General features: G+C 46.1%; 1 protein-coding gene across 1 annotated transcript in view; it reads left to right on the top strand.

Annotated features, from left to right (window-relative positions):
• Positions 1 to 9,599: 9,599 nt before the first annotated feature.
• Rab4a (RAB4A, member RAS oncogene family) overlaps positions 9,600 to 16,130 on the top strand; it is a 30,669-nt gene continuing 24,138 nt past the window's right edge. The window contains exon 1 of the mRNA XM_074056919.1: positions 9,600 to 9,837. Coding sequence (XP_073913020.1) covers positions 9,807 to 9,837 — 31 coding nt within the window. The 5' untranslated portion in view covers positions 9,600 to 9,806. The remainder of the gene's footprint in view (positions 9,838 to 16,130) is intronic.

Here is a 16,130-nt window from a genome sequence, read left to right as displayed (position 1 = left end):
TGTGCCATGGTATTTGGCCTTGGCCTTGACACAGACCTTGGGCTCCTGGGAGGGGAGCCTCTGCTCTCTGCATTCTTATGGCTGGTGAGGCACTCACTCTTTCATTCATTCCACACATATTCACTAGACACCTGAAATGTGCCTGGCACTGGGGAATGTGCTAGAGGAGGAAAAAGAACAACAAAGACCAGGTCTCTGTCCTCAGAGCTTGCATCTAGGGTAAGAGGCTGTGAACTCCTTGCCTGGCAAAAACAGAACTGTCTTAGAGGCAGGGCAGAGGTAAAAGGGAGAAGAAACTGGGTGGATGTACTCTAGGAAGGAAAGGTTGCCATCTAAAGGGGGGACCACGGACATCCAGAGCCAAGACCCTTCCTAGGAGTGGGAGGGAACACAGGAGGATGGATTCTGGATGAAAAGCTGCACAGCCTTTCCCATCAGCTCCTGCAGGCAGCTTCTGTCTGCTGAATCCTGAGTCCTCTGGGTGGAAAAATAGTTCTGACTGACTTGAATACGTAAGTGCTCCTATGGAAGAAGGAGCAGCCCCCACAAAATAAATACAGTTTGAAATACAGCCCATAGCATCTTTCTAACATATCTGGGAGAGCCCCAAGCAGGTGTTCTCACTGCTTGGACACACAGCTATCCTCACCACATTAACACTCTACTCCATTTTACCTCTCTCCACCCCTGGGTCCTTCAGTGACAAACCACTTCCCCAGTGCAGCAGGATATCACAGGTGAGGGATTCCTGGCCCAGACAGGTGAGTCAGGCCCTCTGGAGATGGAATCCATGAGACTGTGTCTAACAGCCCCACATACAGACCACAGTGTGAGAATCTTACAAGTTCGTGAGACCCCAGGGCTCATCAATGCAAGGTACCACTATTGCACTGTTTTTGTGGAGAGTATGAGTAAGGGAAAGTGCATGGGTTGAATTGTGCCCCTTCCAACTCATGGGTTGGAGTCCTAACCCTTGGTACCTCAGAAAGTGACCTCATTGGTAAACAGGGTCTTTTCAGGTGTCATGGTTAAGGTGAGGTCATTAAAGAAGCCTCATCACTATGACTGATGGGAAAAAGGGACCCTTGGATATGGGCACACTCAGCAAGAATGTCATGTGAGTATGAAGACAGAACATCAAAGACAGCAGTGAAGCCCCAGGAGCCAGGACAGAGGCCTGGAGATGACCCTCCCTCAGCCTCAGGAGGAACCAGCCCCACGACACCTGACCCCAGCCTTCTGGCTTCCAGAGGTGATAACACATGTCACTATGTAAGTCTCCCAAGCTGTGGGCTCTGTCCTGGCAGCCCAACAAAGGACAATGTACCACAAAACCACCTACATGTATGTGCCAGGCCAAGGCCAGTCCATTCGAGTTCAGGAAAGGAAGATAAAAGTCAGTGACTCTGACTGGATCTCTGTCTCCTGCATGTTGTGGAGACATCAATAAACCAGGGTAGCTCCTTCTGTTAGAACACATTAATCTTCCATTAAAAAGCACTTTCCACACAAGAGGCCACGAATAGCCAAGGCAATACTCAGTCAAAAGAACAATGCAGGAGGTATCACAATACCTGACTTCAAACTATATTACAAAGCAATAACAATAAAAACAGCATGGTACTGGCACAAAAACAAACATGAAGACCAGTGGAACAGAATAGAGGATCCAGATATAAAGCCACACAACTATAAGCAACTTATCTTTGACAAAGGAGCTAAAAATATACGATGGAGAAATAGCAGCCTCTTCAACAAAAACTGCTGGGAAAACTGGTTAGCAGTCTGCAAAAAACTAGAAACTAGATCCATGTATATCACCCTATACCAAGATTAACTCAAAATGGATCAAGGATCTTAATATCAGACCCCAAACTCTTAAGTTGATACAAGAAAGAGTAGGAAATACTCTGGAGTTAGTAGGTATAGGTAAGAACTTTCTCAATGAAACCCCAGCAGCACAGCAACTAAGAGATAGCATAGATAAATGGGACCTCATAAAACTAAAAAGCTTCTGTTCATCAAAAGAAATGGTCTCTAAACTGAAGAGAACACCCACAGAGTGGGAGAAAATATTTGCCAACTATACATCAGACAAAGGACTGATAACCAGAATATACAGGGAACTTAAAAAACTAAATTCTCCCAAAACTAATGAACCAATAAAGAAATGGGCACGTGAACTAAACAGAACTTTCTCAAAAGAAGAAATTCAAATGGCCAGAAAACACATGAAAAAATGCTCACCATCTCTAGCAATAAAGGAAATGCAAATTAAAACCACACTAAGATTCCACCTCACCCCTGTTAGAATAGCCATCATCAGCAACACCACCAACAACAGGTGTTGGCGAGGATGCAGGGAAAAAGGAACCCTCTTACACTGTTGGTGGGAATGTAGACTAGTACAACCACTCTGGAAAAAAATTTGGAGGCTACTTAAAAAGCTGGACATCGATCTACCATTTGATCCAGCAATACCACTCTTGGGGATATACCCAAAAGACTGTTACTCCAGAGGCACCTGCACATCCATGTTTATTGCGGCACTATTCACAATAGCCAAGTTATGGAAACAGCCAAGATGCCCCAGCACTGACGAATGGATTAAGAAAATGTGGTATCTATACACAATGGAATTTTATGCAGCCATGAAGAAGAACGAAATGTTATCATTCGCTGGTAAATGGATGGAATTGGAGAACATCATTCTGAGTGAGGTTAGCCTGGCCCAAAAGACCAAAAATCGTACGTTCTCCCTCATATGTGGACATTAGATCATGGGCAAACACAACAAGGGGATTGGACTATGAGCACATGATAAAAGTGAGAGCACACAAGGGAGGGGTGAGGATAGGTAAGACACCTAAAAAACTAGCTAGCATTTGTTGCCCTTAATGCAGAGAAACTAAAGCAGATACCTTAAAGCAACTGAGGCCAATAGGAAAAGGGGACCAGGAACTAGAGAAAAGGTTAGATTAAAAAGAATTAACCTAGAAGGTAACACCCACGCACAGGAAATCAATGTGAGTCAATGCCCTGTATAGCTATCCTTATCTCAACCAGCAAAACCCCTTGTTCCTTCCTATTATTGCTTATACTCTCTCTACAACAAAATTAGAGATAAGGGCAAAATAGTTTCTGCTGGGTATTGAGGGGGGGAGCGGGAGGGGGTGGAGTGGGTGGTAAGGGAGGGGGTGGGGGCAGGGGGGAGAAATAAACCAAGCCTTGTATGCACATATGAATAATAAAAGAAAAATGAAAAAAAAAAAAAAAAAAAAGCACTTTCCAGAGCCAGGCATGGCGACTCAAGTCTATAATCCTAGCAACACAGGAAACAGCAATCTGGGAGAAGCAAGTTTAAGGGCAGCCTGGGCAAAAAGTTCACAAGATCCCATCTCAACCAATGACTGGGCTCAATGGCCCATGCCTGTCATTCTAGCTATGCAGGGAAGTACAAGTAGGAAGAACGAAATCCAGGTTGGCCTGGGCTTAAAGCAAGATGCTATCTCAAAAATAACTAAAGCAAAAAGCTGGGGTGTGGCTCAAGTGGTAGAGCACCTGCCTAGCAAGTGTAAGGCTCTGAGTACAAGCCCTAGTACTGAAAAAAAAAAAAAAAAAAGCACTTTTCACCAAGCTTGTGGGTAGGGATGGGCGTGGCTACTGTCTGGACCAAATAAAGGGCTGGCAGAATATGGATGGTGGCATTTCAGGGAATGAGGAGGACAGTTGCCAAAAGGCCTGAGTTGGAATGTATGGAAGAATCCCCACCCCAGCCTCATGGGGCTCATCAGAGATTCCCATGGAGGCCAGACATCCTCTATTGAAACTTGTTAGGACAGCACGGACAGGGATGCAAAGGGGCATGAAAACTTGGGAGTGATAGATGAGGACAGTAGCGAGCCTGATGGTTCTGGTTGTTGCCTAACCATGAACATGTGTCAGAATACACAGCACTTACTTGATTGTCTGCCTCTCTTCTAAACTGTAAATGCTATGTGTGCAAAGTGTGTTTGGTGCTATGGAAAAGGAAAGAGAACAAGACAGGAGCCATATGACATGCAGGAAAGGGGAGGGGTTGCTACCTGACACAGAACAGGGACAGACTCCCTGATGAGGCAAACACAAGAGCCAGACATAAAGGCTGTGGAGCACTGTGTGGGACCTGGGATGAGAGCATCTGGAGAGAAGAAGCATGTGCCCAGACTCTGAGCACAAAATCAGCTTGAAAGAACAATCTCCACTTATGCATGGCCCAGGGAATTCCCAGGCAGGCCCTTAAGCAGGTGGTAGCCTGCCCATAGTCCCACCTACTCAGGAGGTAGAGGCAGGAGAATCAAAAGTTTGTGGCCACATAGAGAGTTCAGCAAACAAAAACAAACAAATAAGGGTTAGGAGTGTAGCTGTGTGGTAGAGCATATGCCTAGCAAGGCTCTGGGTTCAATCCCCAGCACCAAAAAGAGAATTTCTAGTCCCACTATTCATGGTGAAATACCTCACAGTTCAAGGACATTGTGTTAAGTAGAATGCTTTGGGAACCCACAAAAATAAGCTTTAGAAAAAAGACCTGAAAGCACCAAGTTCTTTCTAAGGAACTTATCTGCATTTCGGAACAAAGCTGAAATATACTATATACATTCCAATATAAATATCTCCATGTCTGGTGTCCAATAAAAAAATGAGTTGCCCTAAAAAGTAGAAAAATACTAGCCACAATGAGGAGAAAAGTTAAAAGTACCTTAGAAATCACTCAGATGATAAAATTAGTAGAAAATGTGCAAAAAGCTGGACAGCAAATTGAGAACTAAGTACCAACAATTGAAGATGCGGTCACAGGTAAGCACACCATGGGAACCACAATGATGCAAATACAGTGTTCGGTAAAGGAGGGGGTATACCAGGGGATCAACAGCAGAAAAGCTTCATGAGCTTAAGGACAGAACAATGGGAATTATACAAAATGAAACCCTAAGAGAATAGATGGACCATAAGTCAGCAAAGCATTGGTTATGTGAAACAAAATCGAGTGGCCCAATATACAATGGAGTCACCAAAGAAAGGACAGGAAAGGTGAGAAACATCTGATGAAATGATGGTTGAAAACATTCCAAATCAAATAAAAACTATAAGCTCGAAGACCAAAGAAGTTTCATGAAAATCAAGGACAAGAACCATGGAAAGTTTTCCAAGGCACATCACAATCAAATTGCTTAAAGCCAAAGAAAAAGGTAAAAATCTTAAAAGCAGACAGAGATAAAGGACACATTGGGCTGGTGGCAGTGGCTTATACCTGTAATCCTAGATACTCAGAGGCTAGTTCAAAGCCAGCCCAGGCAAATAGATCATGAGACCTATCTAAAAAATACTTAACACAAAACAGGGCTGGCAGAGTGATTCATGTGCCTGCCTAGCAAGCATGAGGCCTTGAGTTCAAACCCAGTGCTGCCAAAAAAAAAAGACACATTGCACATTGCCTACAAAGAGTAAAAAGACAACAGCAAACTCTTCCTCTCCTTGTGGAAACACAATAAGCCAAACAATAGTCAACAATATCCTTGTATGCATGAGAGTAGGGGATGAAAACCCTACCTAGAACTGTAAACTGAGCAAAAATACTATTCCAAAAGAAACATGAAATAAAGACATTTTTAGATATAAAAGCTGAAGGAATTCATCTCCAGCAGATACAGATTCAAGATCTATTAAGGGAAGTCCTTTAGGCAAAAAAAAAAGACACTCCAAAATCTAACTGTACAAGGCAATGAGGAGCCCGGATATGGGACTGTGAATAAATATAAAATACTTTTTCTTATTGCTTAAATCTACTTTAAAGTATCAGCTAAAAATATACTACATAATACAACATATTGAATATTATTAGGCCTTAAAAAGAAATTCTGATATGTGCTACAACACAGATGAACCCTGAGTTCACAGAAGGACAAATGCTATCCGATTCCAGTTATGTGAGGTCCCTAGAGTGGTCATAGTCATAGAGACAAAGTAGACTGGGTGCAGGCTGGGAAGGGGAATGGGAAGTCAGTGTTCAATGGAACGGAGTTTGGGTTTTGTAGCATGCAAGTTCTGCACGTGGTTGTATCAGAGCCACGGCAATGCTCAAGCAGGATAGATAGGGTAAGGTGACAAGGAAAGTATAAAGCTATACCCCCAATCCTCATTTGTTTGTTTTTCTTTTTGTTTTTTGTTTGTTGAACTCTCTATGTAGACAAGGCTGGTTGCAAACTTGCGATCCTTCTGCCTCAGCCTCCTAAATAGCAGCAGCAGCAGTAGTAGTAGTAGTAAGAAGGAGGAAAGAAAAGGAAAAGGAAGGAGGAAGAGGGAGGAAGGAGAAGGAAGGAGGAAGAGGGAGGAAGGAGAAAGGGGGAGGAAGGAGGAGGAGGGAGGAAAAGGAGGAGGAGACAAAGAAGAAGGAAGAAGAGGAAGGAGAAGAAAGAAGAAAGAAGAAGGAGGAGGAGGAGGAGGAGGAGGAGGAAGAAGGAGGAGGAGGAGGAGGAGGAGGAGGAGGAGGAAGAAGGAGGAGGAGGAGGAGGAGAAAAAAGAAGAAAGAAGAAGAAGGAGGAGGAGGAGGAGGAGGAGGAGGGAAAAGAAGAAGAAACTGCCAGGTCAAGGAACTGAGACAGAAACAGGATGTAAGGTTGAAAACTACCAAATGCCATCCTAGATACTCAATGCCACTGAACTGTGCACTTAAAGATGGTTGACTTGGGGTTATTTTGGTGGTAATGGGTTAGAACTTAAAGATGGTTGAGACAGTAAATTTTGTTATGTATATTTTGTGACAATTTGAGAGAGACAGAACTGACTGCTTAGATCAGAAATAGTAACAAGATATAAGAGTTCACCACAACGAAGGCACAACATGCCCAGCACAGGGCTGCAAGGAGGGAGATCACTGCTGTGAAGTTCTTATACTCTGCATGGCTGTGATGAGATGAAGACCTATACCACAGACCCCAAAACCACCACTAAGCTAACACCACAAGAAGTCATTCCTGAGAAAAAACACAGGAGGCCAAAAGATCACAAAACATGCCTATGTCCACTAAATACGTCTAACACAGATTTACATAAATGCAAAATGTTCCAAGTGTATGCTTTAAATACTGGCAGTTATGACCACCCAAGCTTCATTAAAGCTGTTTCAAGAAAAAGCAGAAAGAGCTGCCTGGACAGGCAGAAAGTCTAGTGTGATCAGAATGGCTTCCCACTCATGTTTTCTTCTCCTTTCCTTGGGACAAACTATCTCACTTCCTGTCTGTCCTCTTTGGAGTCAACTGTGGCCACTGACTTGGTCTGGCCCATGGAATGCAAATGGCAGTGAGTCCATCTATTCCTGGGGAGATCTTCCCCAGATGGTGCACAAGGGTCCCACTTCCTCCCCCTGCCTAAGCAACTGGGAGATGTGTTCCAATGAACCTGCTCAGCCCAGGGCTGCGAGGGTCACAGCGACACAAGTGGGCAGGTTGTCTGAGTAAGAACTGCACTTCATTGTGTCAGGCACAGGGGAATTGGGACAACCCTGTTCCTGCAGCTCATTTAGCTGCTCCAGACTGAACATTCCCAGAGAGCAGGTTCATTTCATCACAGACACTGTTTCTATTTGGTGGCACAGAAGGCAAATGGACCAACAGCCTCCGGGGGTCTCTTCCAGCTTGAAGACATGAATTCATGTCATAGGTTCCACTAGCCTGGGTATTAACTGAGCTCACATTTCAAGCATGTGCAGAGCCTGGTTCCCTCTCAAAGTAACCCCCAGGTGTCCCCAGGTGTTGTACTCAGGTTCACTTGTATTGTTCAGCTTAGCTATTGAGGAAAGTCCACAAGGCACTGAGACCATGACCAGAAACCTCCACCGAGCCTGGCCCAAAGGATCCACATCACTAAGCCCCAAGCACCTGGTTACCATCCTTAGGCACTGTCAGGGAATAAGGAGCAAAGCATTAGAGGATCCACTGCTCTGAGAAAGTGAGCAAAACTAGTTTCCTTGGAAGAAACCCTCCTCTCTCCATTTTCCCTTAGACAAACTCCATCTCACAGGCTTTGGACACGCACCTACTTTCACTCTGCAAAAACCTCCACAAAAGAGAAAGACAATAACCAGAGAAAGCCACAAGTTAATTTTACAGTAAATCTTCTACATGATTGACACTACCTCAGAACCAAAGTCTCCAAGAGCACCTGGGAGAGATTTCTTTCCTCTCAGACCCAAGTTACACACTTTTCACACTACATTCAGGGAAGTTTGGCTCTGTCAGATCCAAGCTCATTGTAGGAACCAGCCCTTCCTGTTCTAATTGTGACATTGACTTTACCTTTGTGAACTGAAGGATCTTGTCACCAGGAGTCTCTCACAAAGGCCTCTTTAAGTTGTCGTTTACCACAAAATCGAAACTGTTTGCATGTTTGAAATGAAAGTATGGCTTTTATTTTGTACCCACCTGCACAGGCCTCACGGGTCACTGGGTCCAGTTTGTGTCAACAATGCAAACTATTACATACCCAGTGATTTCTTTCTGGCCCACAGGAGCCTCTGGTGGGAAGGAAATTTAGATCTAAAGAAGAGGTCTGATCTTTAAGTGACACTGGCCCCTTTCCCTTCCCAGGACCAGTCTTTCCTCTGAAATCCTTTAATCAGAAACAGTAGCTCTGCTCAGGAGTCTAAATCAAGCCAAATAAGAAAGCAACAAAGTATCTAAACCATGGAAAGAGAAGTAAATACAAAATAATTCTAGGAAATGACAACTCTCACAGCATTTGGAGGTAAGGTCTGCTCTGAGATTTAAAATCAAGGACGTTTGTTTGCTGTTAGGATCAGACAAGAGTGAAGTGTGGAGCCAAATAACACTGGGGAAGAAGGAAGGTCTGATGCCAATCATGTTGGGGATGAAGCCAAATGACTGGGGGTAAATGTATGGACTGGTCTCTGGGGGAGCTGGCCAGAAGATTTTTTGCATGCTGCTTCTACTATGAGCACCTCAGGTCTTAAGGCCCTGGTCATGCACAAGTGGACCAAACTCACGATCCAAATTCTCTTTCGAGTAAATGTTTCCCTGTACCTTTCCATAAGAAGGGGTTCTGAACTTAAACCAAATACCTAGCCTCCTAACCTTGCAATTCTACAGTCGCAGCTGAGGGCCAGGTGGGGCTCCGTCCTCCTCCGCCCCCCATGCGGTGTTGAGGGCCCTGTCTTCCCTGACTCCTCAGCCCTGCGCCCCAAGCTCCAGACACCTATCGCAGCCTGGACAGGACCTGGTGGGGCTGGACTGAGAGCTGGGCTGAGAGCTGGGTTTCCCACAGGTACCCCCGCCTCAGCGCACAGGCGGACCGGAACTATCTCCTGTTCGCGAGTTAGCTGGATGTGACTTCGACCGGGCTGGGAGAGGCGCTGAGGCTGACGACACCTGTGCTGCGGCGCCATTCGGCACAAAGATCGACCCCGGGCAAGCGCCCGGCCTCCGCCGCCGCTCGTTCGGTCCTCGCCAATCTGGCGACGGCGGTGCTCCGCGCTGTTAGCGCACGTGCTCCCCCGCCCGGCGCCGCCCTAATCCCCTCCTCTTCCCTTTCCCCTCCCTTCCCTCCTCCCCCTCCCGGACTTCCTCCTCCCCAACCGGGCCTGGTTGCTCGCTGAGCACAGGGTCGGCGCGCGCGTGCGCGGAGGAGAGGCCAGCAGGGCCGCAGACCAGTGTCCCGCGCTAGCGGTGGGCACCGCTGGGCGCTTGCTGCTTGGTCCCCGCCCCGCGCTGCCCGGACGGGGACAGACCCCGGCCGAGACTCGAGGCTGCAGGATGGCGCAGACGGCCATGTCCGAGACCTATGGTAGGCGCGGGGCTCGTGCCGGGCCGCGGGGATTCGGAGTGGTGGGGCTGGATCGCCGCGCTCCAGGAGGTCCGTGCGGGGCTGGGGTATCGGGGACGGGATCTCGGAGGTGTCGGGGCGCTGGCGCTGCGCCGGGCCTGGATTTCGGGGTCTCCGGAACCCGGCCGGGTCTCGAGAGTCTCTGAGACCTAGCGGACCGGGTAGAGGTCTCTGGATGTCAGGTGCTCGGCCAGGGTGTCGGGGGCCGGGCGGGGAGTCTCTGGGTGTCGGGAGCTGGTCGTGGTCTCGGGATGTCGGTATCGGGCCGAGGTCTCGGGGTGTCGTGAGCTGGGCCCGGCTCTTGGGGTGTCGGGGGCTGGATGGGGTCTCGGGGTGTCGAGGACTGGGCGGAGGTCTTGGGGTATCGGGAACTCGGGTCTCCGAGTGCCAAGAGTTGAGCCCGGGTTTCAGGGTATCGGGAGCTGGTCGGGGTGTCTGGGGCCGGGCTGGGGTCTCGGGGTAGTGTAGGGGCGTCGGCGGCGCACAGCGCTGACGTGACCTGCTTTTTCAAGTTTCATCCTGCGTTTGCCCTGAGCTCCAACCTTATGTTTTCCCTACTGCATTTAATTTCAGTATCTCAAGGCCTGGGAGCTAGTATGAGGTCTGATTTCCACCGCATGCATCCACAGCCAGGGATGAAGGCGCTAGGCCACGCCTGCACTTCAGGGTGCTCCTCGGACAGTTGTTTGCCTTTAACTGGCTTGCAATTCCTTTATTTGTATTGGGATTACAATGAGTTGTAGATAAATGAACCCATCTCTCTTCCTCTGGAGACCTTTGGCTTCATCTCTCTCTCTCTCTCTCTCTCTCTCTCTCTCTCTCTCTCACTCTCTCGATATATAGATATAGATATCTCGATATATATGCTGGGCAGATTTATAAATAAATAAATGTTTTCCCAATGCATATGATGGCTTGCTTCTTTCCCCTTGTGTGGTAAAAACAAACACCTTGGTGTCAGGGTTGTGTCCCTATCTGCCAGTCCCTGATCGCTCCTTCACATGTGTGCATCCTTAGATTGAGACTTTGATTTGCAGTGTGACAGTCCCAAAAAGGATCAGTCCACCTTCCTTCCTGTCCCAGTATGGAGCCAGTTCTTCCAGGAGGGCTCCAAGGACTGTGAAGCACCACAGAGACCCTGGCCTCATGGAGCTCACAGTCTAGAGAGGAGTATACTCTTAATTCAATTAACTAATGAATGAATAATTAAAAATCAGGCATAGGTTCTGACAGAATGTGGTCTGGGCTAGTGTGTGAGAAAGGACAGCTGATGGGTCAGGAAGGTCAACTGGGCAGGCAGAAACGATCCCTAGGTCTGTGGGGTGGTTTGGGCACTATGGTCAGGGAGGGTGATAAAGTGGTGGAGGGACCTTGGAGGTTTGAACTTTGAGAGGGTGGGACTCAGGGAAGGGTGCAGGGCCAGGAAACCATGCATGGGGTCCACTGCCGCTATCTCCTGTGACTTTCAATGACCTCTCCCATGATACTGAGGCATGATGTTCGTCCACAGATGTTTCGGACCATGTTGTCAGCACTGCCTGTGCCCCCCTAGTGGTTCCATGTGGTCTGGTTCTGCACAGAACCACAGTCAGAAATATCACCAGCTACTTTTTTTTTTTAATCTCAGTCTTGCACTTCTTGTCCTTAACCTGGTTTAACGAGCACTAGGGAGGGGTGCAAAGTTCACCTAAGAGAACCAAGTAGGGTCCTGGACTAGGAAGGAGGAGCAGGCGCTCTGGAGGGAGCTTTGCACCTCTCAGCCTTCTCTCAGGAAATGATAAAGGTTTCTTGTTTCACCTCAGATGTAGTTCCTTAAGGTTTTGAACATCATAGACCTGTCGGCTAAACTCTGATGGTGAGACTATAGCCATTGATATTTTTATTTCATGGTACCTTCCCAAATATGCCTTTACTTTTTACTAACTCTTAATTTAATCTTTTCTTTAGATAGAGGAAAATAAAGGAAACTAATTAAACTAATAAAAACTAATAAGTAAAAACTTAGCCTTAGAAAAGTATGACTGTTGAAGTTGCCAGCCTAAAATAAAAGTCACCCAAAACCAAGGTTAAGGCTGTCACCTTCACTTGTCATTGGCCATATTTGCACAGCACTGTTCTCCAAAATAAAATAATCAGGTCCTCTCTTTCCGGACATATGCCTCTTGGTTGGTAAAGGAATGTTTGCCTGACCTTTACGTTCCCTTGTGCTCTGGCTTGGTCTCTCTTCTCAGTGAAAGCAGGCTCTGTGTGACTTGATTGGGATGTGTTGACAGATAAGGAGCCAGTGATTACGGTGTGCTGCTCCCAGGCCCCCTGCGTGCGTGCTAGTATATTAGAGCTATTCCTCTTTCCACAGGACAAGTGGTGTCCAACTCTTTCCTGCTCTGAAGCCCCTAACGAGATGTATACTGGGCTTTAGATCACATATTGTAATGCTAGTTGAAATGTAAAGATGCAGATATGCTTCAGATTGAAACCTATGATGGTTAATTGTGACTGTCAACTTGTATAGGTGAATGCCTAGACAATCAGTAAAGCACACATCTGGGGTGTCTGTGAGGGCATTTCCAGAGATGATTAGACCATCAGGGCTCCAACCTAATGAAGGGATGAATCCCTTGATGGATTTGTGTATGATGGCATTGGTTAAAAAGTAGGAGGTGGGGCCTGGTTGGAGGAAGTAGTTACTGGGGGTGTGGACTTGAGTCTATATCTTGCCCTGGCCCTTCCTATATCCCCTTTACTCTGCTTCCTGGCCTCCGTGATATGAGCTGTTTTGCTCTGCCATGCCCTCCTCACCATGATGGACTGATACCTTTGAAACCATAAGTCAAAATAAATATTTCCTCCTTTAGGTTTTTCTCAGACAGTTTGGTCACAGCTATGCAAAAGTAACTAACATAAACCTCTCAGTCTGAGTAACAGTAACCTGAAATTCTCCCGGATTTCATCCGAGTCACAACATCCTTACATCCCTGTTCCGTTAGCATTTCCTGGGCCTTCCATGCCCTCGTGTCAGCAGCCTGAGACCTGGAGCTCAGGAACCATCCTAAGTGATTCCTGATGCCAAGCAGTGATGTTTAGAGGAGCTAAACAGTACATGTGGGGAAATGTCAGACATCTCTCTAAAAATCAAGCATAGGGAAGCTTGACAGTGAGGAAGCATCTAAGACAAATCTCTAGGTGTTAGCATTTATGTCATCTGCAGAGGGAACAACTTTGAAACAGAACTCTCCTCAATTGCTGGTGCTATGCTTATCTTATATGCTCTTTTTGGGGGTGGTACTGGGGTTTGAACTCAAGGCCTTGCACTTGCTATGCAGGCATTCTACCACTTGAGCCATGCTTCAAGCCCCCTAAAATATTCTCTTAATAGTTTCATTTTGTGCTTCATTTTGAAAATAACACAGCATTATGCTATTTCACATTTTGATATTGTCAGAATATTTTTTGTCAAATATATATACTTGTCATATGCAGTGGGTTGAAATGTGTCTTCCAAAGGTTATGCTCAAGTCCCAGCCCCTGGACCTGTAAATGTGGCCTCACTTGGACACAGGATCTTTGCTGATGTAAGGAATAAGATGGCGTCCTATTGGAGTAGTGTGAGCCCTAATTCAATAGCTCGTGTCCAAATGAGGGAAGGGAAACTTGAGTAAAGACACATGCAGGGAGAATCAGGTGTGATGATGAAGCTGAGATTGGAGCGGCAGTCTGGGAATCCAAGAAGCCCTGTGGATGTCTGGCAACCACCAGACAGTAGGAACAGACAAGGAGAACCTTACCCTAGAGCCTTCAGACAACTTGACCCTGTTCATACATCATATAAGACTCCAGCCACCAGACAACAAATTTCTGCTGTTTTAAGCCACCTGGTTTGTGGCACTTTGTGATGGAAGCCCTAGGGAGCCAACCCACAGATCTGCCATCAAAATATGCTTCTTGGAGAAATTTACACTTGATAAGGCAATTTGGTCTGAGGAGAATAACCTAAGTAAAGGAAGCAGTCTCAAAGTTTCCTGTTTGCAATAAAGTATAAAATAACTTGCTGTTAGGAAAATCACCTAAAGTGCCATTTCCTTAGTTTCACAAATGACAGGAGATGCAAACAGTGTCAATAAATGGAGCATGCAGTATCAGAAAAAAAGAATATTTCTTTGGGCTGAGTAAGCTTGTGACTGATTATACACATTGGTATTTTCTTTTTCTTGTTCACTAAGAACTTGTAAGCATTTCAAAAGCTAAGGACTGAAGATTCCACCTCACCCCTGTTAGAATAGCCATCATCAGCAACACCACCACCAACAAGTGTTGGCGAGGATGCGGGGAAAAAGGAACCCTCTTACACTGTTGGTGGGAATGTAAACTAGTGCAACCACTCTGGAAAAAAATTTGGAGGCTACTTAAAAATCTAAACATTGATCTACCATTTGATCCAGCAATACCACTCCTGGGGATATACCCAAAAGACTGTGACACAGGTTACTCCAGAGGCACCTGCACATCCATGTTTATTGCGGCACTATTCACAATAGCCAAGTTATGGAAACAGCCAAGATGCCCCAGCACTGACGAATGGATTAAGAAAATGTGGTATCTATACACAATGGAATTTTATGCAGCCATGAAGAAGAACGAAATGTTATCATTCGCTGGTAAATGGATGGAATTGGAGAACATCATTCTGAGTGAGGTTAGCCTGGCCCAAAAGACCAAAAATCGTATGTTCTCCCTCATATGTGGACATTAGATCAAGGGCAAACACAACAATGGGATTGGACTTTGATCATATGATAAAGCAAGAGCACACAAGGGAGGGGTGAGGATAGGTAAGACACCTAAAAAACTAGCTAGCATTTGTTGCCCTTAACGCAGAGAAACTAAAGCAGATACCTTAAAAGTAACTGAGGCCAATAGGAAAAGGGGACCAGGAACTAGAGAAAAAGTTAGATCAAAAAGAATTAACCTAGAAGGCAACACACGCACAGGAAATTAATGTGAGTCAACTCCCTGTATAGCTATCCTTATCGCAACTAGCAAAAACCCTTGTTCCTTCCTATTATTGCTTATACTCTCTCTACAACAAAATTAGAAATAAGGGCAAAATAGTTTCTGCTGGGTATCGAGAGAGTGGGGGGGAGAGGGCGGGGACAGAGTGGGTGGTAAGGGAGGAGGTCAGGGCAGGGGGGAGAAATGACCCAAGCTTTGTATGCACATATGAATAATAAAATAATAATTAAAAAAATGGAATAGAGGAATTGGTACAGAATATTAAAAAAAAAAAAGCTAAGGACTGGGGGCGAGCACCAGTGCTTCACAAACCAATGCATCCTGAGCCCCCAAGAGGTCACCTGCAGGTCCTGGTCAGTGAGGGGACGGAGACTCTGCACCTGATACCTGGGGACATGCAGATGCTATTGGTCCAGGGACCACATTTGAGTAGACAGCTACTGTATTAAGATCAGAGCTTATGCCAGAAAACTTTGAAAATGTGGTTCTTTGGAAAAACAAAAGTTTACAAGGGCCTTAACAGTCTTTGAGCAATAAAGCCAGTGACTGCCTCTGAGGCTGGGATGTCGTCTAAGCCTCCCAGTTCCATCATTCACTCAAGCTAAGAAACTTATTCTCAACTTCCTCTCTAACCACTGCACCCACTGCCCTTGAGGAGCCAAACCCACTGCATTCCAAACCCGACAATGACTGTCCTACTCACCAGGCTTCTCTGTCTCCTCTGTACCCATTTGCCTCGGAGAGAAAATTAGAACCCACTTTTTTTCTTGGCGGTACTGGGGTTTCCTCCAGAGTGCTTATTGCAGTGATGGTCAGGCCTATGGCTGTCCTGCAGCTTGCTACTCCCTGTCCTTCCACCAGCCCTCAGGCAGCTTCTGCAGGCCTGTGTCACAGAACTGAGGCTTCCAGAGCCTTGACAAGGATGTTTCCGGTTAGGTTAGGCTAGAAGGAAGCTTGGGAATTTTATGTTGGGGTCTCGACTACTAATAACTCATACTGGTGTTACAGGAAACTCATGATGATTTGAGTAAATATTTCCAAAGTTTTTTGACTCCTTGAAGAACAGCTTCATGCTGGTCATGGTAATCCATGCCTGTAATCCCAGCACTGGAGAGATTCAGGCCGGACAATGAGTTTAAGACCAGCCTGGGCTAATAGCAAGACACTGCCTAAGAAAGAAAAAATGAGAAAGAAAGAAAAACAACTTCATATAAGTATAAGTTTGAATTTCTCTTCTACGTACA

The sequence above is a fragment of the Castor canadensis genome, chromosome 15, assembly GCF_047511655.1.
Source record: "Castor canadensis chromosome 15, mCasCan1.hap1v2, whole genome shotgun sequence".
NCBI classification, from domain to species: Eukaryota; Metazoa; Chordata; class Mammalia; order Rodentia; family Castoridae; genus Castor; species Castor canadensis.
This window is presented reverse-complemented; position numbering and strand designations above follow the sequence as displayed.